At 40.7% G+C, this 27,760-nt stretch overlaps 2 protein-coding genes across 2 annotated transcripts in view; one reads left to right on the top strand and one right to left on the bottom strand.

Moving 5' to 3' along the window:
- The window catches only part of Fgf9 (fibroblast growth factor 9), a 33,570-nt gene extending 18,021 nt beyond the window's left edge, over positions 1-15,549 (bottom strand). Inside the window, exons 1-2 of the mRNA XM_027941589.2 lie at positions 15,271-15,549; positions 6,199-6,302 (exon numbers count right to left, since the gene is read on the bottom strand). Coding sequence (XP_027797390.1) covers positions 6,199-6,302; positions 15,271-15,547 — 381 coding nt within the window. The 5' untranslated portion in view covers positions 15,548-15,549. The remainder of the gene's footprint in view (positions 1-6,198; positions 6,303-15,270) is intronic.
- Positions 12,511-13,482, top strand: LOC139705468 (uncharacterized). The gene is made up of 2 exons (XM_071611692.1): positions 12,511-12,560; positions 12,842-13,482. Exons 1-2 carry the CDS (start codon positions 12,511-12,513, stop codon positions 13,419-13,421), a joined length of 630 nt encoding a protein of 209 aa, XP_071467793.1. The 3' UTR covers positions 13,422-13,482.
- Positions 15,550-27,760: the final 12,211 nt, after the last annotated feature.

Below are 27,760 nucleotides of genomic sequence, written 5' to 3' on the forward strand. Positions count from 1 at the left end.
TAGCATCCACAGATTTTGGTAATATTCATGGTGTATCCTGGAACCAATACCCTGCAGATACCCAAAAAAAAAAAAAAAAAACTGTACTTTATTTTTTTTGTTATTGTTGTTTTATTTTTTCTTTTAAAGAAGTTAATATATTCTTCAATTCTGAAACAGATAGATCCACAGAGTTCCTCCCACCTACCCCACAATATGGAAAAAACAAGCAAAGAACTTCTGAAGCTGATATAGCTCTACCCCAAAAAAGACAACTGCCCCAACTAATATATGTATTAAAATAAAGTTTGTGTGCATTAGAAACACAGGCAAACATTGGTTACTGATTAGACAGATTCATGTAAAACAAACCTACTAGTAATACCTGTTTAGCAAGCACAAGTATCAGAATGATGGTAGGAATGGTTGTAAGGCATAGCTCTGAGACTGAAAGAACTAAGCCTGAGTCCTGTGCAGCTATTCTGAGCCTTTGAGCAAGTTAGGTGACCTCTCTCATTTTCAGTTGGGTAGTGGAATGAGATAACTCTTAGGAAAATACCTGGACTTTACAAGCATACAACTACAGAGTACACAGTGCTTTCACTGCATGACGCTCAAATACAGCAGACTGTGTGTGTACGTGGTTCAGGACTGGTTGAATAATTGGGTCAATGAACATTTACCATGTGCCAACTGCACATAAAGTGCATGCTGAGCCTCTGGGAAATAGAAAGATTACAAAGACAGACACTCTGACTCCAAAATCTTCATCTAGTGGGAGAGACCAACAAGAATTAAAATTCCTGGGAGAATAAAATCAAGTGCTGTGAAGGGATACAAATAAGAGATGCTAGCACTTCCCAATCTGTGGGCTCTCTTCTGGAATCATTTTTGCAGATTTTACACTCCACGTTCCTACATCATCACAATTTTAGTGACTGCTACCTTTTTAAAGAAAACATTAAATACCTTTCATTAAGTTCAAACTTCTTGGAAATTTTTTTCACACCATTCTTTTTTTTTCCTTTCTGCATTTTTTTATTGGTGCAATATAGTTGTACATAATGATGGGATCTGTATTATATATTTGTACATGCACACAATATAACATGGAATTTTTTAATGAGACATTTTTATAGCTATTTATTTTTGATGTTTTAAAGTATCTGGATAATGTGATAATTTAGATTAAGCTACTAAAAGTAACTTTCTGAATCATATCTCCAGTCTCTTTGATACAAACAAAAGGGACATATATAAACCTGATTCTCTGATACTCTAATTCTCTGAGTGGGCACCTGTATCTGTGTGCGTGCACACATGCACACATGCACACATGCATGTGCAATCTAACTACCTCTATAAATTTCAAGTAGGCAAGATATTCTGATCTTTACATTTGAAGTAATGGGCCCTATCCTGTCTTCCCTTCCTTTACTGAGTCTCCTATTCATCCCTCAAAGCCCACTTTAAATGTTACCTACACAAGTTTTCCAAGCAGTTCTTTAAACACTCCTCTGGGTTCCCTACAATGGACTACAATGAATTTCACACTGCACTGAATTATTGGTAAATATGTTTCTCCCAACAAATTTTGAGATATCAGTTTCATACTTATATCTTACTTACTGTGCTAGACACAAGGTAGATATGAATGTCTGTGAAATAAATGACAGACAAATGAATAAATGGATGGGTAACTTGACATAAGAATACAATAATCAAACTACACCCCAGAGTTAGAATTATTTAGGTTTTCCTAATAAAATCATGATACATAGTTAGCAATATAGTTGTTCCTATTTCTACATTCTAATAGGATATCAGAATCCTACCTATTTTCTTAAAAGTATCATTTGTTCACTCTGTCCTTTTAGATTGACTCTCAAAGTGAACCTGGGGTCCAAAAGAAAAGCTACACAGATGAAACAGTAAATTAATATTAAAAATGCAAAAGTACATTTTAAATGAATTTCTGCTACACTGACACATTAATTTACTTTATAAAACTGATTCCTATTTCCCCAAATCTCTTATTTACTTTCTTTTATAATAAAATCAGTCTTTTCAAAGTTTTTCCAGCATTTTAAAACAAAGCGTCACTTCAGTGTACTGAGCTTATGGAATGTCACATAGATAAGAATTTCTTAAGATCCAAATTTTAGTGTATAGTAATAGAATGATCACATCTTTCTTTTCTTCTCTCAATCTCATCAAGTAAAAATGAGATATTTTTATCACTCTTTATTCCCACTACCACACCAGTTGTGATAACTGCAAACCCAGTAGAAAACCGAGATTCTAGCCCCAGCAGAACAAGGTCTCCTCCTCAATCTCCCCCTCACCTGCATAAGGTAGAGACCAAAGAGAAGTAACCTGCAGCCCAGAGAGCTTACCTTCCACCTCTATACAAAAGAATATGGTAAAAAGAATCTCATTGCATAAACATTCAGGGTACACAGAAATCATCATGGATGAGGCACATAAGACTCTCTAGTAAAGCCTAAAAAATCCAAACTATAGAATTCTTGAGCTCCATCCAGAATGGAAAGTCACATCCCAGATGTCTAACTCAAGCTCATCATCTCAGATGAGAAAAATAAGGGCCCACTGCCTGCTATAGTAGCAGACACAGAATGAGAATTCAACCATACTCTTGCCACTACACTATCTTCTCTCCAGCTCAGCCATGTCCCCCTTGGGCTACACACATCAGGGACAACATAGACACAGTCCAATTAAAAATAGGAGTGGAAGACAGTGATTCTTCATTCAACTGGAGTTCTTAATACACATTGACCACATAAGCAGAGATACACTGAGGTCCATGCCTATATATCTAAAGAGGTATTGAAATAAACCACAATTTTTAATTAATTTTACTCCCATGAGCATTTATTAAACACCTACGATGGACAAGGGCCCTTGCTATTTATTAGATAATATTAAGAAGAAAAATGTGGCCCACACCCTTTTGATCCATTAGTGGATACAAAAATTCATTTGGCAATACTATAAATTATACTGTTTCCAATATAATCATGGAAATATAAACAAAGTATTACTGGGACCTGGAGGAAACCACAAGAAATGCTAACCAGAATAACTAGGGCTAGAGTTAGGGATGTGATGGAGGCTTTGCAAAAGAGGTGACATTTTCACTGAATCTTAAAAGGTGCTGCTTCATCAAGCAGAGAAGGGATTAGAAAGGCATTCCAGAGAGAGGGATTACCTTGACCATGTGTACTTGTCCGATTGCATGACATATTTGGAGAACATCAAATAGACTCAAATTATGTGGGGAAATGGTTACAAGAGATGATTCTAACAATGCAGATCCGGAGGAAAAATGGTTTATGAAAAGTATTGAATGCTATGCTAAACAATGTGAGCCTTATCTTTCCAAGGCAAGTATTGGAAGGGCTCTCCATGGAGAAGAGACATTTATATCTGAGTATTGAAGGTAATTCTGCCATTAATGTGGAAAATGAATTAGAGATGACAGATATTAGATACAGAGAAGCAGCCAAAAGTATGTTATGTTTCCACAAAGAAATTATAATATGGAAAAGTGTCTCTCAGAGCACACTTTCCTCAAGAGCAATTTCCAAGTCTGATGTTACTCTTTCACATGAAAAGGTATGTTATTTCAAAAACACACATAGAAGAAGAGCCATTTTGCCTTTTCTTGGATTACCTCCTTTGTCCAGCTGGGATTATCAACTAGTGATGTGGCCACATAGCAAGGCAGGTTAGAGTCTACCTCTAACCATACACTTTATGTGCACAAAAGCTCTAAACAAGGCTGTCAGGATTCACAGAAAATCTAACAAGACAGTTTGTATCCCCAAACAACATGCAAGATGTTGTTCTCCAAATTTCTACCTCCTGGGTGCCAGTTCCTGCAATATTGTCACTGGTATTGGGTCCACATTCAATGTACTTCTCACCCTGCTCTAAGCACTGCCATTAATGAGAGCATACACAAGCAAGAGGGCAGCCATATTGTTTATGAAAAGTATTAAATGCTTTGCTAATGCAGAAAACCACTGAAATAATCCAGATAGGGAGATGAGGCTCCACCTAGTCAACATTCCTACAGGCAACTTGCCTGAATACAAAATTAGATGTGCTCTTCTTGTCGACCAATAAGCCACAGGAGTCTGAATCATGCCAGTGATTTCATCTGACAGGCTGGTCAACTCTCAATTGGTGAGAATAAATATTCCAACGGGGCATGCGGCAATCTTTGGAGCAAGAAACAAATAATACAGCCCCTACTTGGATTTTCTCACTTATCATATCCTTTAAAAATGTTTACTTTGATGAATGTTTTATAAAATAATATAACATATGAACTATATAGTTTTATATATACAGTTTTGAATAAATTAATATGTATATGTTGAGATACATAGTCAAAATAGCATCATTTGATGGGGTATGCATACAAAAAAACAAGTTTGATGGGTTATGTGATCAGAAAAGTTTGAAGACCATTTTGATAAGCCCATAGCCCTTCCATCCACTTAAGGATAGAATTTCTGCTCTTAAAAAATATTTTATTGAATTGAACTGGGATCAACTGAATTAAATCCACATTGCATTCCTAAAAGTGAAATAATTGAGGGCATGAAAAAAGGAAAACATCATTTTATATTTTTTAAGTTTAAAAGCTTCCTTCATCTTATATCTCATATATCTTTCTTTGTACTTGAAAGTGCAGACAAAAGCCATTTAGGAAATGAATGTTTGCCTAAACCAAAAACCATGTTTAAAAATCTAAATTCAATTCTTTATTAACATTTTTAAAAAAAAATTATTCTCTTATGAAAGCACTTACTAAACATATTTAAAAATCTAAACCAATCAACCCATAGTTTAAAATTTTACCAAGGCAGAAAAGTCCTAACACGTTCTATGTGGTTAAAAATGTTGTGTTAGCCAAGGATGGTGGCATAGGGCTGCAACCCCAGAAACTTGGGTAACCGAGTCAGGAGGATCACAAGTTCAAAGCCAGCCTTGTCAACTTAGTGAGACCCTGTCTTAAAATAAAAAATAAAAAGGGCTGAGGATGGAGCTCAGTGGTAGAGCACCCCTGGGTTCAATCCCCAGTACTAGAAAAAAAAAAAATGTGTGTTATATTCAAATGCAGGCCATCATTTCTTGTCATCTACAATCTTGAATAAAACTTTAATATTACATATTTATATTACATGTGTGTGTGATAATGTTGAAGCAGTATATATATAGAAAAACATTTGCCTTTCATTTCCATCAACTGAGGACTCCAGAACTTCTCCCAGTCTGAGCTTCTTTCAATTTTTGACTTTTCATAGCCTCAAGACTCATATTTCAGATAACTTGGATTAAATTCTCATTTGACCATCAATAATTCTAATAAAAACACTAAAAATCATTTCATTACAAATTTTAATGTTGAAACACTAAGTTGGAATATAGCAATAAGCTTTTATTTGTATTCACATTTAGCAAAAGTTAAGTCTCTACTGTGCAGCATGCACACATTTTAGGTACTGTACTTAGAGGAATGAAGAGATACAAGGATGTAAAGTCATTCCCCTCCCTGCAGAGCAGAGACAGGGACTCTGTCTCATTCACAGTTATACCCCAGCACCCAATATAATGCCTGGTACCTGGCAGAGCACAATATATACTTCATCACTGCCTCCCCCAAGGGTCTTACAACCTAGGAGGGGTGGGAAATGAAACTGGAGGGAAAAAAGAAACTGAATATTTGCAAATAATTACAATGTTGTTATATTCTTATTCACATATAAGAATATCTGACAACAATTTCCATCTCCTTTCTCTCCTGGCATAATGGAAGTTTTATGTTGCTCAGAAAAAAGGTTTAGACTCACTGCATGGTCTATTTCTAGTTTTAATTACAATGCTTGGCAAAGCTTGGGAGATCATTTCAATTCATTTCAAAAATAACTCCCATTCAATACAAGAAGATGGGATTTTTCACAGTTGTGAATTTTTTATTTACTTGATAATGAAGATGGTTTGGCATATAAATAAAGCACTTTCTTTGCAACTTTGGTCTAGTGAAAATGCAGAGCTGATGATCTATTAATAAAAATGAATGGCTTACAGGCTCAGTTTCATTTCTAGCTCTTTTTAGTCTAGGGAAAATGCCGCTTAAATAAAACATGGGACACAGAAACTGACAAAGTCTTTCCCAGTACTTACCGATCCATACAGCTCCCCCTTCTCGTTCATTCCGAGGTAGAGTCCACTGTCCACTCCACGAATGCTGACTAGGCCCACTGCTATACTGATAAATTCCAGAATGCCTATGAGACAAACAGCAGAAGACAGAGAACAGATTAGAGTACAGAGCTGATCCTCCAGAGTCTCAGCATCCCTGAGGGTTTACAAAGAAAGCTGAATTCAGTTCCCAATTTGAATAACTATGCATTAAAGAAGTAACATCTCTTTTAAAATCACTGCCTAAAAAAATTTGATTTTGCAACTAAGGTCCATTCTACTATATTGATACAAAAATAGTTACCAATATGAGCCAGGTATGGTGTCTCACATACAGTCCCAACCATTTGGGAGACTGAAGCAGGAGGACTGCTTAAGTCCAGGAGTCTGAGGCCATCCAGAGTAACACAGTGAGACCCCATTTCAAAATAAGCCACCCAAACATCAACAACAACAACAAAACAAAACAAAACATATAATTTACATAATAAAGAAAACATTTTAAAAATTCAAAAAAGATAATATCTATGTAGACATGATAAGGAATTATAGAATTAAAACACAGCCAATGAATATACTCTAATAACACTAAAAGTATAGATGAAGAAAAAAATGACCTACTTCCACTTTATAAGTGTGAAATTAAATATTAGTGTATGTGCATCTTGATCTTAGACTTCTCAGCCTCTAAAACTGTGAAAAGTAAACATCTGTTATTTAAACCAAAAGAAAAAAAGTTATTTGTGTATAGGTACATATCATAAAACATCCATTCAGAGAATGGTCTCATGTCACTCAAAATAACAGTATGAGGTGTTATCTAAAGTCTGGGTTGAAATTACTCAGCTCTTGATTGTATAACTTTATTGAGCTCCATCTGAAAAACTAAAATAGCACACACACACATCCCAAATATCTCTGCTTAAACAAAGTATTGATTTTTTGCTGTGCTTATCTAAACCTCAAAGTGACAGTTGAGCAATTAAGATAGCACAATATTCTAGAGGGGAAAATGTTGGTTTCAAAAATACTCTTGACTTAAAATAGGCATGGGATATTATATCCCCAAACCAAATCAAAATAATGATCTTCTTTTATTTCCTTCTTTCCCTTTGCTTACCTCACTAAGAATAACAACACCTAAGTTGGACATAAATCCAGAATTTTATTGCCACACAACAGCAGCTTCAATTTCCCTAACTGTATTGTTGTTTTAAGATGATAATCCCACAATATATTCAGGGCACTGCTAACATTCCTTGTATTCAGCCATTCCCCAATTTTGTTATAAATTAAAATGCTTTACTTTGTGTAGTCTTTGGATCAACGCATACCAAATACTGAGTTCTCATTTTTAAAATATCTCTAAATATTGAAAAATTTACTTATGTTCAAGAGTTTAGAAAGAACTCAGAGCAACACTGTGCTATAGTCAGTCTCATGTGACTAATAAAAAGGCACTTACATGGATTTTTGAACAATTAATTTTGCAACTCTCACAAAACAGACTGCACTGAAATCAAATGAAGACAAGAACTACATAAATCTAATAAAGCAAAGGATTAACTCAGGAGGAAACTCTATTCCAAGGTCATGCAAAAAAAGAAGAGCTATTTCTTCTAAAAAGGTATTTCTGATACTTTTATAAATATAAAATGTTACAGATTATCTCATGCCTAATTTACAGAATATCTATCTATACATGCAAACTTATTTATTCTAATACAATGTGAAATAGTATATAGAAAAAGTATAAAGAGAAATTATAAATTATATTTTGAATCCAATAACCTGTATCTCTGTCATGGAAGACATATCTAAAACAGGTCAATTTATGACTAGCCTTCCCTATCTCACAAAGCAAACAAGAAGATAAATGAGGCAATATTTTCATGAGATTCATTTCACATGAGATGCACTCCCTTTTGGTGTAATCATTTTATTTCACTGTACCATTTCTAAATCATATGATTCAAAATAATCAAAATGTGACATTGTATTCCTATTAGGAATCTCATACACATGACTCTCTCCTCTGCTACCTGGAAGTGTACCACAATCTAGGTCATACTTATCCTGAAATTAGCATAAGGAGTTAATTCATATCCAATTTTCATTATAACATGAAATACAGAAAATGTTTTACCCCCATTTAGGTCCAAATGATTTAATTTACCAGGTCAATGAGGAAAGGTTTCATCATAAAACTAAAAGATACCTGTGTCCTCTAAGAGGGTATGTGATAATCTTTCTGTTTTCCCTAAACTTGAGGCAGCTCTGAGAACTAATAATGAGTATTAGACAGCATTTTCCACTAGGTGCAACACAAAACATGATTTCACAAAACCATTTGACTGGCTGGTCTATAGACGGATAACAGTAACAACCATAGTGATCATTATAATAGCTAGAATAATTAAACATCTAATCTCTGACAAATGAGAAGCCTTTTCTCTTTCAGTTCACAGGACAACCTCAGACATTACAATATGTGCCTATAGGGAACTGATATTTCAGAAGAGTAAATAACTTGCATCAAGTAATCATACTTTAAAGCCTATTTCTTTAACGAGTATGTATATTTTTATTTGTTTTTACTTTTCTTTCAGGTATTTGTGATTTTTGTACCACTTTCATACTGCTAAGCTCCAAAATTATTATTATTGCATAATTTGGAAAGGAAACTATTAAGATATCTATGTTAGGTTTTTTCTGGTATTGACAAGATAGGTAAAATTCATCTGACTTTATTTTTCTATTCAACAAACTGTTATTGAGGGACTATCATAAGCTAAACACCATGCCATTTATTGAGTATATAAAGATTAATAACATCTGGCCAATGAACTATATCATCAAATTGCTCACCAGATACAAAAGCCCTTTCTTATCTGTGAGGGATATATCCCTTGGATGCCTGAAATCACACATAGTACCAAACCCTATACATATTACATTTTCTCCTATACATACATACCTAGGATAAACTTTAACTTATAAATTAGGTACAGTAAGACATCAACAATAACTAATAAAAAAGGAAACAATTATAAAATATACTATAATAAAAGTTATTTAAACTTATAAACTATTTATTTCTGGAATTTTCCATTTAATATTTTCACATTATACTTGGCCACAGGTAACGGAAACTGTAGAAAGTGTAAATGCAGATAAGGGGGACAACTGTAATATAAAGAACAAAAAAAGATAACCATGGTAATAATGTGGTGACTGCAAAGACAGGGAGATGTTCAGGGCAGCATCCAAAGGTGGGTGGTTCGCTCAGATTTGGGAAGGCAAGTCAGAGGCAGCTTCCTAAAAAAATACCTGAGATAAGTCTCTGAGGAGCTATCCAAGCGAGAAGGAATGATCTAGTGACCCCAAGTGGAAAAGATTGCATCATCTCAAACCACCATCCATATCTCTGCAGCTTCCTGAAAACAGAGACGCCAAAGAAGCAGCCCAAATTTTTATGAGGTCACCTCAGAGATCCAAGGGCAAATAGAAAACCTGGGTGTATGAGTCACAGCCTTTCTCCCACACCCAGAGAACACTAATGTTGTAAGGTCAGGAAGACCTGGCAACCTGGTAATGGAATCCCACCCCAACCACACTGGAATCCTTATCCCTCCTGGTACCATGTTGTCCACAATGAACTCTATAACCTCAACTGAGCCAATTACACCCTTGCTGGGCCAGAGTTGGTGCCAGGCAAATGCTTCCAACCGTCCTCCCTCTAATACAACCCACTCCCCATGTTATCTGTTTATTCATGTAAACATGAGCAAGCACTCTGGGCAGCATAGACAGTGCTGGATCAATAATGGCTTAGGAGGTTTCTCCGTAGAGACACTTGAATGTTTAATGATCAAGAGGAAAGAAAGGAAAAGAAGCAAGAGAGGAAGGAAGAGAATAATGAGATTGTGCCTAAAATTTAAATTGTGGGCCTTACCTGTGTATCATGGCAGCTTGTGTCTTGTTCTAGCAGATACAATCACAACACACTCAGCCTTAGAATGGCCACAGTAAGGGTAGTGATGAAGTCACATGGGATACCCAAGGTCAGTGACTAGAGTCATCTCTCTATTCTCTTTCCCTGTAGTCAACAATTCCAAATGATGATTCTCTTACTGGGCCTCATATGATCTGATGAGGTTCAGGATTGTCTGTGGACCATAAGAAACCAAGTCCATGCCTAGACTACTTCAAGAAAATATATACAGCATACCTTAGTCCTGTCCCAGTCTCATGGCTATTAGTGATCAGCCTCAGAGCTGATGGAACTTCCCCAGCTCTGTCCAAATGATCCATTAGCCCCATGCTGGCCCAGCCTCCTACAGACCACCTGAACTGGTCCTCACCTTCAAGGCAAGGCCAGCCATGAAAAGTGGGAGAGCAGACAGAGGCTGCCTTACCCTGGCTCACATTAAACAAGGCTTTAACCTAAAAGCCCTCAACACTTAACAGATCTGCTCTCTGTTAAAATGCTCAAATGAGATAACAAAACATTTGCAGAAGGCAAATGTTATCTATAATCCCAGATACTAAGAAGGCTGAGCAAGAGGATCACTTGAGCCCTGGACACATACATACACCCACACACACGTATATGTGTGTGCATAAATACACACATAAGAGAGAGAGAGAGATACACATACACAGACTGTTGACAGAAGCATGACATGAGGCAGTCAAAATGGATGATTAAGGCTCTTCCCTGAAGATGTTCACCTAGAGAAGCCCACACCAGGGCATCCAGTAAGTCCAAATCTGTAGCAACTAGAGCAAACCAGAGTTAATTTAGGAAATGACCGACTGAATGAGACAGAGAACCCCACCAATTTTTCAAGAATCTGAAGCGAGCCTAAAAACAGCCTCTTAAAAAAGACAGCTTTTCTCTAGTAAGACACTGAAAAGCAAGACACAAAGAATAAGACTTCTTAAAGGGCAGAACCCTGGAATTAAGTTTTTTAAACTTCCCTTTATTTAAAAGAAAAAAATCACACCATCATATTTCTCTGCTTTTGTGCAATCTCCACCTGACACCTGATTCCCTTTGAATGTGGGCAACCCCAGTTGGGGAGCTCATCCAGGGTCCTGATGAAGTCTAGCACCATGCCAAGAGGTGAACCTGGTCCAACATTCACTTTTATTATTCAACATTACCATTGCCCCAATTTTCTGCTCACCCTTTTCTCCTCTCCATCTAGCAAGGATGGAGTGCTTTGAAAGTGAAAATACATGAATATATAAAAGAAAGACGCTTGTTCCTCCAGCCTATTACCTAGAGATACAATTCCCAGTTCTTATCCTTGCTCAACCTTTCCTCTACACCGCTACCCTCAAAGGAAAAAACAAAGGGCTCCCTTAAGGTCCCACCTAAGTTGTCCCTGCTGCAGCTCCTGCTGGAACAACACTGACTCCCCCACCCCCACATCCCCTGCACTGCTGCTGCTGTGTCACGCCAAGCCGGCCAGCCCCTGCAGTCACCTGCAGCTGCATGGGGGCGGCAGAAATCATTTTTCCAGCACGTTTCCTTCTGCCCTTCCATTTCAGGTAGAAAATGCACCTTCTATTTTAATCAAGATGTAAACCCACCCCACCCCCCACCCAAAGCTACTCTGAAACTGAAGGTAAAGATGAAGTCCCCAGAGAGGAGCCAGAGGGAATAGCTGGAGGCCTCTGCTGGGGGAAGGAAGAGGGTAAAAGGTGAGGCAGCAGCGGCTAGCAGGAACGCCAGGTGCGAAGAGCTGCCGCAGACCCTCAGCCCCCTCCCTTTGCCCGCTAGCTTCCTCCACCCTCCCGCATCGCGCCTCCGGGTCCTAGCGCCGACACAGCCTCCTTCTGGGCGGGGCTGGAAGGCAGGAGTAGGAGGCTCCCGGCACACGCACAGCGCTGCAGAGGTTGCTAATATTGGGACCTGCCGCAGAGGCAGCAGCGGGAGACCGCGGCACTGCTGTCACCCCGGGGGCCCGTTTCTCACTGCAACCGGATGAAAGACTTAAATAACCCTCCTGCCTCACACTCCTTCCCCACCCCCACTGCGCACAGCCACCCACTCAGCTCCATCCAAACGAGGGTGAGTGGCACGGCGATGCGCTAGCGCCCTTCCCCCGCCACCGACATAGGGCCGACCTACTAGCTAGCGGCCCGGGCGCCACGGGTCCCCAACCTGGGCCGGGACTTCCGCTCTCCACCAATCAAACACCGCCCTCCCACACACATACACACACACACACACACACACACACACACACACACACACTGTGCCGAAGATCCTAAGGAGTAGCGATGTCACTTCCTTGGCGACACCTTTCTCCAACCTCTAGGATCGAGGAAGGGTGAGGAGATCTAGTTTTTTGTTCAATGCTCTCTTATTCGACCTCTGTACCTGTAGTCCTTTTCCGCTGACCCCAGAACGTGCCTCTCTCGCTTTCCCCACCCGCGTGGTCCCCACCCTTGCATCCTTGCTCTCCTCGGTGACAGTTACTGAATTTCTGGTGACTTGCTTTCGTGTGATAACTACCCTAAAGGTGACTGCATTAAAAAAAAAAAAAAAAAGCCATGGGGGAGGTACGTGGAGAAGCCCCAACTACAACATCCTATAATCTCTCCACACCAGGGCACCATCGTGCTGCACCCGGGAAAATTCACACAATGAAGCTGGTCCTAGCCGGCCGCGACGCCCCTGCAGCTGTGCGCCCCCTCCATACCCTGGCACTCACCGCGGACTCCCCCCAGCCCAGAGGCGGGCACTGAAGTGGGAGCGCAGAAAAACCGGCCCGCGGAGCCCTACTCTTCGAAAGCTGTTAACAATAGCACACCGCCCCCTCCGCCCGCCTCCGCGGCCCTTTGTCCCTCACCCCTTCCCCTGCAGCTCTGACCCTTTTCCTCGCCCAGGGACCCCGACCCACCTCCCGGACCACGTAGAGCCCTTCGACTCTCCAAAACCCAGCTGCGTGCTTCAGAAAGAGGGGGAAGGACAAGGAATGAGACTGCGGAGCTCAGGGATCCGACCTCCAGCCTGTCCTCAGTCCCCGCCACCAACTCTCCTGCAGCGGCGCGCGCCTCCAGCCGTTCCCACACCGCAAACCACCGCGCTGCCCCGGGCAGCGGCTGTCAGCACTGCCAGACCTACACTCACACAAAGAGAAAGCGAAGGGACTGAACTTGGGCAAAAAATGAAAACTCAGATCCTCTAAATGCGGTTAGAAGTGTGTCAGACCCTACCCACCGCCCCCAGACACGAGTTGTCCCGGCAGTATCGGGGGCGCACCCGATCCCGGTGGAAAGGGAGTCAGAAACCGAGAGCGTTTAGGACCGCGCGGAGCTATCCGGGCAGCCGCCTAGTGCGCTGCGGGGCCGGGGCGACCGAGCCCGCACCTGCCGGCCGCGAGCGCGGGAGGGCTGGGACTCAGGCTGCTAGGCGCACCTAACTGGCCGCCCACGCCACACTCTGGCTGCTCTCGCTGCCAGGCTAGTGGCCGCTTAGGACTCGGACACACTCGCTCTCCCACCCACGGCCGCCCACCTCCTGTTGTTCTGGTACTGAATGCTAAGCACGGTAGCAGCCCTTAAAGCGGCCAGCTAGAAAAGCACTTTTCTTAAAGTTCTGTCTTCCCTTGCAACAACCAGAAGCTACCTTTACTTCTGGAGTGGTGGGAGAACAGTTACATTTTAACTTAATAATTGTACAGCGAAGAGCTTTTTTTGTTGTTGTTGTTAAGCGGTGAGGGGAAACGGCTAGAGAAATTAACTATTTACCGCTTTGGGCTCAGGCTCAGTAAAGATCAAAAGGAGAAAAAAACTGGGCCTCGAGTATCTGAAACTATCCTCATCTCAGGCCTGAGCCCTTCTCACCTTCTGGCATCATCTACAGTCCAACGAAGCTAAACATGTAGTTTAGATTGTGCTCCACATCTGGCATTAAAGCATGAGGAAGAAAAATCACCACAGGACTTTGTTTTTTACGACCTAGTTTAAGTGTTGTCAGGTGGGTTCACTCAGAAGTTAACTCCTTCCAACAGTCTGGTTGCCCAAACTGGCGCTTAATTTAAAAAAAAAAAAAAAGTAAAGGGGGGGGAAGCTAGATTCCTCCCACCCTAATCAGGACTATGTTGGTTGACTTTGTGCTGTAGGGCTAAAGGTGCCCCAGCAGGCACGTGTGTGCAGGCATCAAAACGGGCAGAGTCACCACCCTCCAGTCTGCAGCCCTCAGTGCTGAGTCACAAATACCCTCCTAGGAAAATGAAATCTTCGGAATGCCCTTTAAAATTAGCTTGCAGCTTTTACACGGGCATGCACACACTCACATCAGAGAACCATTCAGGAAACCCACACAGGGCTGCACACTGTAGAAATTTTAAAATAGAGGTTATAACTTGAGAACTAGAAGGACAAACACCCCTGGTGAGCATTCTGTCCTTTCCCAAGTCATTTTCCCCAAAGCCTCTGTCCCTGCTATTCAGAGTCTAAAATATGACTTTCGCCCTCCTCCCAACAGAACAATCAGTCAGCAATCTTCGCCTACGGGGCTTTTCAGACACACTTGGGGGGAATAAACAATACAATTAATTTACAATTCAAGCAGAATACTTATTAGAGGAAAAGGGGAAATCTTAATCTGAGCATAATATACTCACTGCCTTAAGGAAACTGAATGCATTTTTTAAGTACTTAGTAGTTAATGATTAAAGCTTTAAACTCGTAGAATCAGTCCATTCAAAAGAAACTTCCTAAATCCGATCTTCCCATGTATTTGATGCAAAAGAACTAGAGACTTGTGTTATATTCACAAGTCATGCCCCCCCTTTAAAAAAAAAAAAAAAAGGCCTTTCAACGTAGACTTGCATTGGTGCCAGCGACAGATCTGCAATTCCGGAGGCTTTTCCCCCCCTGAGCTGGCAAGGCAGAGAGAGAGGAGAGAGCGAGAGACAGAAAGAGAGAAGAGAGATCCCTTCCTGCACCCCCCGCCCAACCACCACCTTCTTCTTGGTAGTTACAGTCCAACACGTCATCGTATGGACACTATAGGGTTAATGGTATACCTACCAAAGCGGCTGTGGTCTTTCCTGGTTCCCTGGATAGTACCATTGGGGAAGATTTCTAAGTGAAATCCAGTCCTGCAGTATAGCTGCCTCCGCCTGAGAATCCCCTTTAAATGATCCAGGTCCGTGACTGCGGGTCCCCTGGGGAGCCCCCCTGCTTCGGACTGACCCAGGTGGTCACTTAACAAAACCGGGCTGTCCACCGGCAACACGGGTACATTCCCAAACGGTACCGCATCCTGTACACCGAAATAGTTCCCAACTTCACCTAAGGGAGCCATCAGAAGACTCGGCTTTTGGAGCACAAGAATAAACAATAATGATGGTGTCAACCCAGGAGATATTAGGCGAGGTATATCCAACTCCCCTCCCTTACTGCAGTTGCAGGGAGAGAGGGAAAAAAGGTTCTTTTCTTCAATCCATTAAATGCATAAATAAAAGTAATCTGCTGCTTCACTGGCACAGGTTCAAGGTCAAACCACTGATAGTCTAAGAAACCACCACTTTATACTCACACACTGACATATTGATAAGCATATCTATGTATCTCTATAGATAGATCCCCAGCTCTTAGCAGGCAGGAAGGTCTTCATCCCATCCGACCGTAATAAGGAAAAAAAATCCGTAGTTTCTCCATTTGCTTTGAGATCAGAATGACCATAGCAACTTAAATGCCTAGGCGTTATTATAGGGATTTTTAAGATGCACGGGCTACGTCAGAATTTACGGATCCTGACTCCAGGAAGGCATGCGCTGTTTTTACTCTCTAACCGACTCTGCAGACATCAGCATGAATCCGTCAAGGGGGTAAAAAAATCTCACGGTTGTGGCGGCGACAAATCTCCCCTCCCAGTCCCCCCTCCAAAAAATAATAATAATAAAACAAAAAGAAGGAAAAACTTTAGGCGTCCAAAGCTAGTATCCAGAAATCTCGAGAGGCTCGGCAGAGGTCCATTGGCTTAGAACCGGTGGCCAGCGGCAAGCGAGGAGAGCCGCGTCCGGGAGCTCGCGTGCCGCCCTGGCTGCCGCGAACAGGTGTTGCCGCGCCGGCTCGCGGAGCGTTGTAGCCGGGCGGAGCGCTCCTCCTGCGCAGCCCCCGCCGGCGCGCAGAGTGGCGCAGGCAGCGGCATTGGGCTGGGTTTAAGGTAGCGCCCGGCCGCCCGGGATCCCCGCGGTCCTAGCGCTCGTCCTTCTGCCCGCGTCGCTCTGCGGCAGGCGGGGCGCAGCCATGCAGAGCGCGGAACTTCCTGGGAAGACGGCCGAGGAACCCTTGCTTCATAAAGAAAAGCAAATGAAAGATGCACAGCCCGAGGCAGGAGGAAGAAACCCTTGGAGTCTCCTGAGACCCCAAGTTCTCCTGCTTAAGAGAAGCTGGTAAACTGAAATCTAGCTCGCTACATTGAGTGAAACTGGGAAACTAGTTTTCACGTGGACGCTGTAATTTTGCGTCGCATTATAAAATGTGACTTAGTTGAGTTGAGGGAAGGGGATGGTTTAATGGGCTTTGATGGACATGGCAGGTTTTCTTTCCTTCTTCAGCCAGACACAGAAGAGCAAACTATATTGCAGGTAAGACGGTTGAATGTAAGTCATCCCCCAGACACACACACACACACACACACACACACACACACACAAATACACACACTTGCCGATGTGGCCACCCTTTCGGTTTTGTTAGGGAGTTCTGCTGGGCATCTTTGCCTTAGGGCTATGTTTAGGTCCCGCCCGGCCAGGTCCCTCCGCTCGGGTCCCCACGGCCGCGGTGCTTTCGGCGGGGTGGGGGGGGGGGGGGCTCCAGAGAACCGCCTCTGTCCCCGAGTTCGACTCTTGCCCCAGACTAGCGCGCGCGTCTTAGGGGAGTAGGGTAGACAAGAGCGCTCCAAACCACGCTATTTAGGACAAGCTGTGCCATACTAAACCCCATTTTGGCACCGGGAAGGGAGAGGAGAATTCCAGTGTCTCCCTCCGCGGATCCTGGGGATCAGGGCGCCAGACGCTTGCGGGGCGCCCTGGGCAGTAGGCGCTCGTTCCTACTCCGTCCTGTCGCGCCGCACTTGGAAGCCGATCTCCAGTCCCAGGTTCGGGCTTTTGCTCGCGCCCATCTGCCTTCGCGCCCAGCTGGAGACAGGGACAAAGAAACTCTCTGCCCTGGGCCACAAGGGGCTCGGCCGGGCCGAGCCAGCCTGAGAGCCCGGCCCCGTTGCGCTCTGTTTCCCAGCCCACCCGCAGGCGCCCGGATCCCCAGTGGCTGGAGACGCGGAGTGCGGCGCACCCCAATACACACACAGTCGCTCAGAAGCCCGCCCGCGAGCCCTTGTCTCTTTCCCCTGCTCCTCTTTGTTCACATTGTCTCAGAAAAGGCCCGACTCTGGTCAAGATGGTGAAAGTTGCCAAGACTTGAGCGCTGCTCCAGACGGCGTGCGAGTGAGAAGCAAAGTCCAAAGCAGACGCCGGACCCCTGTGGTGGGGAAGCGAACCAAAGCCTTTTTATGGGGGAGAAGTCGGACCCGCCTTAGAAGTCAGCTAAAGGCTGGAGGTGAAGACTGGGGTTGGCCCTATTCCGGCCTTAAAGGTTTCGCCGGAACATGAAATTGAGCAATGAATTTGCAGATTTCTGGGGTGCTAGAGGTACTGGCGACCTGGAGCAACCTTGCTTTTCTTCCCGGGGTGGAAAGAGTGCTCCGGAGGAAAGGGAACGGAGAAAGGGGGGCCTGGTGATCCTCCCCTCTTTCCATTCCCACACCCTTTGCCGCAGTCCGGGGTCATTGGGCGTCCGGGGACTGGCTTGGTTTGTCCTGCTTCCGAGTTTCTAAAGGCGGAGAGCCCTGCCGGATGGTATTTACAGCATTCACATCCGCGGGGTAGAGAGCAGGCTTTAACGTTAACTGCTCGGTGGCAGATACAAGAAGCTGGAAAGGAAGTGCCACTTCTCGTAAACCTCCCGAGTAGCTCACATTAATCACCGAGGCAACCATTAGCGCTGGGTTAAGCAGGAGCGTTCCTCGACCACTTGGGTACTATGCACCAAGTTGGTTACTTTAAAAAGAAAAAAAAAAAAAAAGATGGAAGAGAAGCAAAAGCAAGAGAGATGGAGACAGGTAGCTTGCTTGATACAGAGGGAAACGAGCAGCACGTGGACATTTTCCACTGAAGTCAGTACTGGGACCGTTTCCACCAGCTGTCCAGCTGTCTCCAACCACATTCTTTCGGTCCGGATTTAGACTGTCATCCAATGAGCAAAGACCATTTCCGCTTCTGAATCCTGCAGTGTCGTGACTGTCACTTTAAAAGGCGATGCAGCATTGAGAGAGAGAGAGGGCAAAGTAGCTGATGGAGCACTTTTCCAGGTAGAAGCAGGGCTCCTCCGGGGCGTCTCTTTTCCCCTGCAGTTGGTTTAATTCGTCTGCATCTGTAACTCCAGCTGCACGCAGTTTTCCTGTGTCCCTTTCCGTTGCCCATCAGGTTTATCTGTTACTTAATGTTCAGTCGATTTCCCTGTTTAGTAATAGAAACAATATCCTTCCCTTTCTCCCATCATCACATCACGTTTTTTCCTGCACTCACCCCACTTCTAAGGCTGACATCCTCGGGTTCCTCCACAGCTGTGGAACTTCCATATTCAGGCCTATGTGTGTGTTTTACAAGTATTCCTCAATTAGTGTACAGATGTTAAGCTCCAAAGACTGTGGCCTTGCTTTTTAAAGACACGTGGTATAGTTGGTTTGATAACACCTGTCTTGAAAGACTGGTGTTGGGAATAAAAGAATAAAAAATACACATAAAACAGGCAGTACACAACAGACACTCAAGACATTGTTGCTAACTTTATACAATTTCTTATGTAGCTGTCCCATAAAACTTCTGTCCATGGGGGTAATCAGCAAAAAAATACTGCTATTAATTTTAATCCCACAGTTCTCTTATGCTGACTTCTCAAAATGTTGTGATCCTTTTCCCCTTTTCTCCCTACCTGTGTTTCTATCATGTTTGTCATGTGCCTAAACCTAGATAGGAATAAATGGCAAGAAGTCAAGTTTGCTATGCAAAAGAATGAGCACTAGAGTAGGAGTCCACAGATCTGGAATATGTCTTATCCAAGTTTCTACCTACTCCCTGTGCAATTGTGGCTCCCCTCCTCAAGGGCCCCAGTGAGTTTCTGTGAAAATTGGTTTAGATGCAGGTATGTAAAGGTGGTCTGTACACTATAAAGTCCTCTACAAATTTAAGGTGGCATTTGGGGGAAAAAATGTTCTGTTAATCTCTCCTGCTTTCTTGATTAATTTTCTTGGCCCACCTCCCAAAATGCAAATCAGCACAGAATCCTTTCATTCTCTTCAACAATAAAAGTATAACTACTTTATATAGATGGCTACTGCCATTCATTCTATCTCTGTTTTCTCCATTCTCCCCCATCCCACTCCACAACTCTTCAAACTATTTAGGGGCTTTTGTTTAGAAATGTGAGGAACATGGGATGGAGAGGGGTGGTTTGGGAAGATGAAAGTGTGTTCCCAAGGATAGGTTTGACTGTGGTTATGAGTATAGAACTTTTGTAGTCAGCATTTATTGACTATTTCCTGTGTTTCAGACATTCTACTAAGTATGTTTGTGCTTAATGGAGTGAGATTTAAAATGAGACTTGAAGCCAGGCAGGGTGGTGGTGCACACCCATAATCCCAACTACTCAGGAGGCTGAGGCAGAAGGATCTCAAGTTTGAGACAGCCTGTCAACTTAGCAAGACCCTGTCTCAAAATAAAAAATAAAAAGGGCTTAGGTTATGGCTTGGGTTCAATCCCCAATACCAAATAATAATAATAGTGATAATAATAATAATAAAGACTTGAATAAATGTGAAGGTATATATAATGTTCCTAGAGAAAAAAACTCAACTTTGGACATATGCATCCTTTTTTCTAAATTAACCTAAAAACTTAGCCTCATCAAAACAAACACACCAAGTTTTTTTTTTTTAATTAGACACAACGCTAAGATAATATAGAAGATAAAATTGACAAGAAATTTTTCAACAAGAAAAATGAGTGGATAACTAGCTGTACACTTATTTCAGATATTTTAAAGCATCAATAAGTGAAACAAATAGTATTATATGAATTATTCATTTTAGCATATAACAAATAAAGCAATAATACAGAATAGAGGTTATAAAAATAGGCCCAAATGAATATTGAAATTCAATATATGATAACAAACTAATAGGGGGAAAAGGAACTGTTGAGTAAATAGTTTTGAAAGAACTGAATGGGCAACTGGAGAAAAATAAGTAGCATTTATTCTTCATTCTTTTAAAACCCAAACTGAGCAAATCTTTAAGTGTAAATAATAAAATTACAACAAGTACTTAAAAATGGAAGGATTTCTTTATATCTGAGTTGTTAAGGCCTTACCAATTGTAAATGCAAAATCCAAATGGCTAAAAGAGAATATCAATAAAAGCAATCACACACAAAAAAACATGTTTTTAATTGAATGGGAGGAAAACACAAATTCAAAAGATAAATGATCAGATGGAAAAAAAAAGTACATCTCATATCAAGATAAAGGACTAATTTTCTGCAGAGATAAGCACTCCTACAAATCAATGAAAAAAAATACAGCCTCTGGTGTCTGGTTTGACATGAAAAGAGCTTGGAAATCATCAGTCCCATCTATACAAGGGAAAAGCCAAACAAACTAAAAATCAAGATTTTATCTTAAATTCATCAGAGAATTGAGGTCACAGGACAGACTGCTACCCTTAAAACTGGAGAGACCCAAGCAGATACATAGAATCACAGCTTACTAGAGCACAAGTAAAGAGAGAAACCCACAGCTGGAGTCAGCCTAAGTAGGACCACTTAATTGCTGAAGGCTCCTTGTGGATATGTTTAAGAGTTAAAAGTTCACAAGGGTCCAGTCTTGGAAGACCTCACACATTTCCGTGAGTTTTGTATCCAGAAGCCCCACCAAGTTCACTGTGAAGATCTGATAAAAATCCCTTCCTACTTCTCTCAAGAGGAGGGGAGAGTAACTATTTTGAAATATTCCCAGAGCTTACTCTTCTCCTTCAGGATACCAAGATGCCAGAGAAAATGTTTGTCTCTGACACCTGCAACTACAACAAACAGTAAACTCAGGCTAACTCCTAACCATGTAAATATTAAATCTATGCTCAGACCCTCTACCACAGTAACTTTAGTTCAATACATCATGTCTGACTTTCAGCAAAAAAATTACAAGGTATGTTAAAAGGCAAAAGAGCACAGTCTGAAGAGATGAAACAAAGAAGAGAATCCGTTACAGCAGAAGTCTTAACATTACCACACTAAAAAATTGAAGTAACTAGGATTAATATGCTAAAGTTTCTGTGGAAAAAAAGTGAACAACATGTAAGAATAGATGAGTTATGTAAAGAAATGTAAGGAGAGGGACACCAAATGAAAGAATGTAAAAGAAATGTTGGAAGTCACCAGGTGTGGTGATGCATGCCTGTACCCTCAGCTACTCCCAGCTAGTTCAGAGGCTGAGACACAAGTTCAAGGCCAGCCTAGGCAACTTGCTAAGACCCTGTCTCAAGTAGTTAAGTAAATATATAAACAAATAAACAAAACTCTGTAAAGGAAATAAAGAATGCCTTTGATAGGATTATTATTAGATGGTCATAGCCAAGAATCAGTGAGCTGAAATATATGGCCACAGAAACTTCTCAAACTGAAATACAAAGACCAAAAAAAAAAAAAAAAGACTGAAAAAATGTATCTGAATATAAAAGAAGAGTGGGACAATTATAAAAGCATAACATGTATGTATTAGGTACACCAGAAGGAGAAGGAAGGAAGAAAATATAAAATTATAATGGGTATTTTCCAAAATTAATGACAAATTCCAGGCCACCAATCTAGGAAGTTCAGAAAACACTAAGCAAGGTAAATAATAAAATATCTTCACTTAGACACATCATTTTCAAACTGTAGATGATCAAATAGGATTATATGAGTGCATTATATATGCATGTATGCAAATATCACAGTAAATATTATAATAATGTTATTCAAATCTATTCCAATTTTATTCTTTTACTTTTCTATAAGCAAACATCTTACAGAAAATTATGTAAGTATGTAAAATTCATGGAGAGATAGGCAGGCAGGTAGGTAGGTAGGTAGGTAAATAGAGATAGAGAAAATCTTAAAAGAAGCCAGGATTGGGAAGACACCTTACCTATAAAGGAACAAAGAAAAAAATCTCATATTTCTTTTCAAAAATCATGCAAGCTTCCCAAGCTTGAAGAATATGGAATGAGACATTTAAAGGGTTGAAAGAAAAAAGAAAAACACCAATAATAGAATGAAATTGTCAGTTTCCAGAAAAGGAAATACAAAATTTTTGTTTGTTTTTGCTTTGGGGTACCAGGGATTGAACTCAGGGGCACTTGACCACTGAGCCACATCCACAGCCTTATTTTTTTGTATTTGATTTAGAGTCAAGGCCTCACTGAGTCGCTTAGTACCTTGCTTTTGCTGAGGTTGGCTTTGAACTCATGATCCTCCTGCCTCAGCCCCCTGAGCCACTGGGATTACAGTAGTATGCCACCATGCCCAACACAAATGTGTTTTTTTAAACATTTTTTTAGTTGTAGATGGACACAATATCTTTATTTTATTTATTTATTTGTGTGTATATTTATTTATTTGTTTGTTTGTTTGTGGTGCTGAGGATGGAACCCAGTGCCCCAGCACTACAAACAGCAGCAACAGAAACTACACTGTTCGTTGGAGTTCCAGGAAATCAGTCACTCTCATACACTACTAATACAGATAATTTAGTCTTTAATCCTTGGCACAGCCTTTATGAAGGGCAGTTTGGTAATATCTGTTAAAATTCCACATGCACAGCCTTTGGGCTGACCAATCTCTCTTCTTGTAATTTATCTTTTATATCTATGCACACATGTGCAAACTCATGTTTGCAGAAGATTCCACACTGTGGCTCTCTTTGTATTAACAAAAGATTGGAAATAATCCACATATCCATCAGAATGACTGGCTAAGCAAATTATTATAATTCATAGAATACAATCTTATTAAGCTTGTTAAAAGGAAAACAATAAGGTTGCTTTTGAATACTGATATGGACTAATCTCCAAAGAATATAGTTAAGAAAAAAATAAAATCCAGTGTATATGATATGCCATTATTTGTGTCTTACAGAAACCTTTTATATTCATACATATAGGTAATAGCTCTAGAAATCATTCAAGATGTAAATACATTAACATTGGTTGCCTTTGGGGGAAAAAAAAAGTTGTATAGATGTGTGACAAGGGCTAGGAGGGAATTTTTAAATTTTCACTAATTTTCTTGAATGAATTATTATTTTGCAAAAAATAAACATTTAAATTTTTAATAATTACATATTCCTATGTGAAAGGCATGTAAGGACAGTGTCTGATGCAAAGATCTTGTGAGCAGTTGCAGAAATTATGGACCATTTTTCCCATGCACTCCAGGTACATGAATTGATATAGCTCTGACAATGTGAAATTTAGGCTTTTGGGGAGTCCCCTAAGATGCAGTGACTTCTGATCTATTCCACTGTACGCTCTTATCTTTCCTTAGCCATATCCAGCTTTTTTCCCCCCTGTCCACTTTACTTTTCTGCCTATTGCTATTTCTTCCGTCATAAAATGTGACTGACAAAGCCCTGGAATTTTCTTCACGTACGACTGTCCCAATACTGTATCACATTGCTGGTTCAAAATACCCCATCTCCCACTCTGTGTTTATCATGCTCATGGCCAGTAAAGCTGCCTGGCTTGCTGATGTGACCTCCGTGTCTTTGTTTGCCTCTTTCCTTCCATCTCTCTTCACCCTTCTTTTGGTCTCTCCAACGTAACCTATTTTAACTTTTCTTTTCCTGCCTGCCAAGCTGCTTGTTGTCATGGAGCTTACATTCCATGGAGGGAAACAGACAATAAGCAAGGAAACAAGATGATCCTAGACAGGAGTAAATGCCATGAGAAAAATGAAATGGAGTCCTGTGGAAATGACTGGAAGCTCTGGTTCTAGGGCTATCTGTGATGATGACACTTGAATGATAAAAAGGAGCTGAACTTGCTAAGGAAATTCCAGGTGGAGGGATTAGCAAGCACAAAGACCAGAAATTGGAATGAGCTTCAAATAACTGAGGAATAAAAAGGAGGCCAGTGGTAAGAGCAGAGTAAGTGAAGAGATGGATCATTTGGAACAAGTAAGAGACACTTCAGATCCTGTGGAACCTTAGAAGTTTCTAAGGAGTTGGGTATATGTGACAAGCCAGGAACTGAAGTGGATTTTAAAGAAGTGAAGAGTAGAATAGTGGTTACTAGATCCTGGTATTGATTTTTCTAATTCTAGACAGTCCGTGCAATTTTTTTAATAGATTGACATTCTCTGGAGGAATTTTCCATATTTCCATCTGTTGTTTCCATCTCTCTTTTCTTGAACATTATTTTAATGTTCCTATATTCTAATCCCAATAGTTTTATATGGTCTGCTTCTGGTGTTTGTTTATTTTACATTGTTGTTGTCTCTTTATTTTCATTCATCCCTTGCCCCTTTGCATTCTAGATATTGCTGATTATATGCCAGATACTGTGTATAGAAGTAGAAGCTCAAAAAAAAAAAAAAAAAAAAAGACAATGAGCATAAGATTCTAAATACATTTTTTAAAACCTGTCTGGATTTTCCTCAATGTCTATATAGAAGAATTATTAACATTTATTACATTTGTACAAGTGTAGTCTGGCAGTATTTAGATAACCTAAATGCAATATACATGTTTAGTCTCAGAAGAATTGGAATAAACCTGTGTCTCTACAGGTTTACAAGGAATTATGCTATTAGCACTTGTAACGATAATACCATTTCACACTTATACTCTATAATAAAAAAGCTAATTGCCTTTTTTCTTAACTGTTCAAAGTTTATAATACAGAAAATTGATAATTTTTAAAAGTGGAGGCTCCAAATAATGATATATTCTACCAGAGAATGTATTCTTTTTCTTTTAGATAGATTGGATGAGAGGCCAATAACCTGAATCCAATCAAGAGCTGAATTGGGTTAGGACTTAGTCTATTTTAGTAAGACTCAGCAGACCTTTGGTCCGTACCTATTCCTTGGGCATATATCCCCTCCGACCCATCCTACTGAGTATAAGGTTTCTCAATTCTAAAAGATAGTGGGAAATCAATCTCTACCCTTCAGAGGTTTTCAAGCCCTATATCCTCTTCGCCCCACAAAGCTTCAAAATCTAGCGAAAGTGTTGAAAGGGGAAATAGATGTATGCTTGAAGCAGGTTTTGTCCCCTGGAGGCTCTTTGATTCTTAAGAACAGAAGACGGTGGAAGTTTCATTTGCCTTTAGAAAATTTCAGACTCACTCCTCAGTATTCTGTGAAGCCCAGAGATTCAGCAAATATCTAGTAGAGAAATCCAGTTCTGAATTTGAAACCCCCAAAGTTTCTAATTCATCACACTAACAATATGCGGGTTAAAGCTTTGCTGGTATCATTTTCCTTCATATGTACCTCTGCATGAACCAAGTCCAATCCTCAACCTGTGTTCAGAATCAATAAATGTCTCACAGTTTCAAAATGAAGCTGCCAATCATCAGCTTACCTTAGGACAGTTTTCTTTGTAATTGTAGTTCACCAAGTAGCTATGTCTTTCACAACTTTCTGATGCTTTTTAAAAATATGATTTTTGTAATTTCTCTAGTCTTTCCTAGCTGCTACAGTGGGTCTACTGGCCTGATTCCACCAGCTGCATTCTGTCTAAATGTAATAATTTAATATTTTATTTTTGAAAATGAGACAATTATTCTACCAAGGAGTCTACCTTTTATTTCATAGTGTTTATTATTATTGTTTTGGTTTGGTTTTTTGTTTGGTTGGTTTTTGGTGCCAGGGATTGAACCCAGGTATGCTTAACCACTGAGCCATATCCCCAGCCCTTTTTTAGTTTTTATTTTGGGACAGGGTCTCACTAAGTTGCTGAGGCTGGCTTTGAACTTGTGATCCTCCTGCCTCAGCCTCCTAAGCCACTTGGATTGTAGGCGTGTGCTACTGTGCCTGACTTCATAGTGTTTTTAATGTAATTTATTTTTAACTGATACATAGACATAAAATTGTACATATTAATGGCATAACATGATGTAACTATACATGAATACCTTGTGTAGTGTTTAAATCAAGTTAAAAATGTCTATCTCTTTAAATATTGATCATTTCTTTACAGTAAAACTTCAAAATCCTTAGGCCTAGGGGTGTAGCTAAGTGGTAGAGAACTTGCTTAGCATGCATGAAGTCTTGGGTTCCATACCAGTACTGAAAAAAAGAAAAAAATTAAAAATCCTTTCTTCTAACTTCTTGAAATGTATAGGTTAGTGCCTGTTAGCCCCAAAATGGCTCAATAAAGGTATATCTTATTAAAAAGCATAAATTAATTTTTCCTTAACAGTAAATCTATTTTCAATAAGAGGGGGGCAGTGAGAAAGAATAAACTCAGTGTTTATGTTTTTATGAAGACTAAATAATAACAAGAAGGAAAGCAGGTGGGAAATAATTTAAATATAATATCAATAGCTCTATACAAAAACCAGGAAGGAAACCTGATTGAAATACACCAAAATACTGGCATTAGTTATAGTAGGGTCACGCACTGATTTGTTTTTGTTCTCTATTTCCCAGATTTTCAGTAGTGTGGTTCTATTACTTTTGTAATGAACAATATTTTTTTATTTTAAAAGCTAAATTATGTGTTTCTCATAATAAATTACCTACTTCCTAGCAAAGACATTCAAGATATTGTTTTATATCTTCCAGAGCTGTTTGAAATAACTGCTAACAATGATTTCATTCAGTTCATCATTTATTGAGAGCCATGTGACAGCCTCTAGGAGAAAACAAAATAAATGAGATAGGGTCCTGTCCTCATTATGTCTCTTGGTAATAACAATGATTGTAGTTTTCCCATTGTAAATCAGTTTGAGCATTAAGGGTTACTGTATCAGCCCCATACCACCAGGGAAACAGAAAGAGGGAGAGGGAGCGGGAGTGAGGGAAGAGGGAGAAAGATTGATTGCAAGGAATCAGCTTACTCCATTGTGAGGCCTGGTTGGCAAATCTGAAATCTGTAGGGCAGCCCTGCAGGCTGGCAGTTCTGAGGCAGGCAGTAGCCCTGCAGTCCACAAGTGTAATTTCTTCTTCCTCAGAGCAAACTCAGTTCTGCTTGTAAGGCCTGAAGCCTGTGATGAAGCCCATATAGATTGCTAAGACAATTTCCCTTTACCTAAACTGATTGTAGCCATCAAGCCCATCTACCTAGATGACAACTAGATTGCGTAGCGGAGGGCTGTAAATCTTGCCAGGTGGACTCATGTGTCTCAATATTTCTTTATTTTATCCTACTTCCTAGTTTATTTAAAGACACCAGTATGTCAGCTCATTCCAAA

This window comes from Marmota flaviventris, chromosome 4 (assembly GCF_047511675.1).
Source record: "Marmota flaviventris isolate mMarFla1 chromosome 4, mMarFla1.hap1, whole genome shotgun sequence".
Classification (NCBI taxonomy): Eukaryota; Metazoa; Chordata; class Mammalia; order Rodentia; family Sciuridae; genus Marmota; species Marmota flaviventris.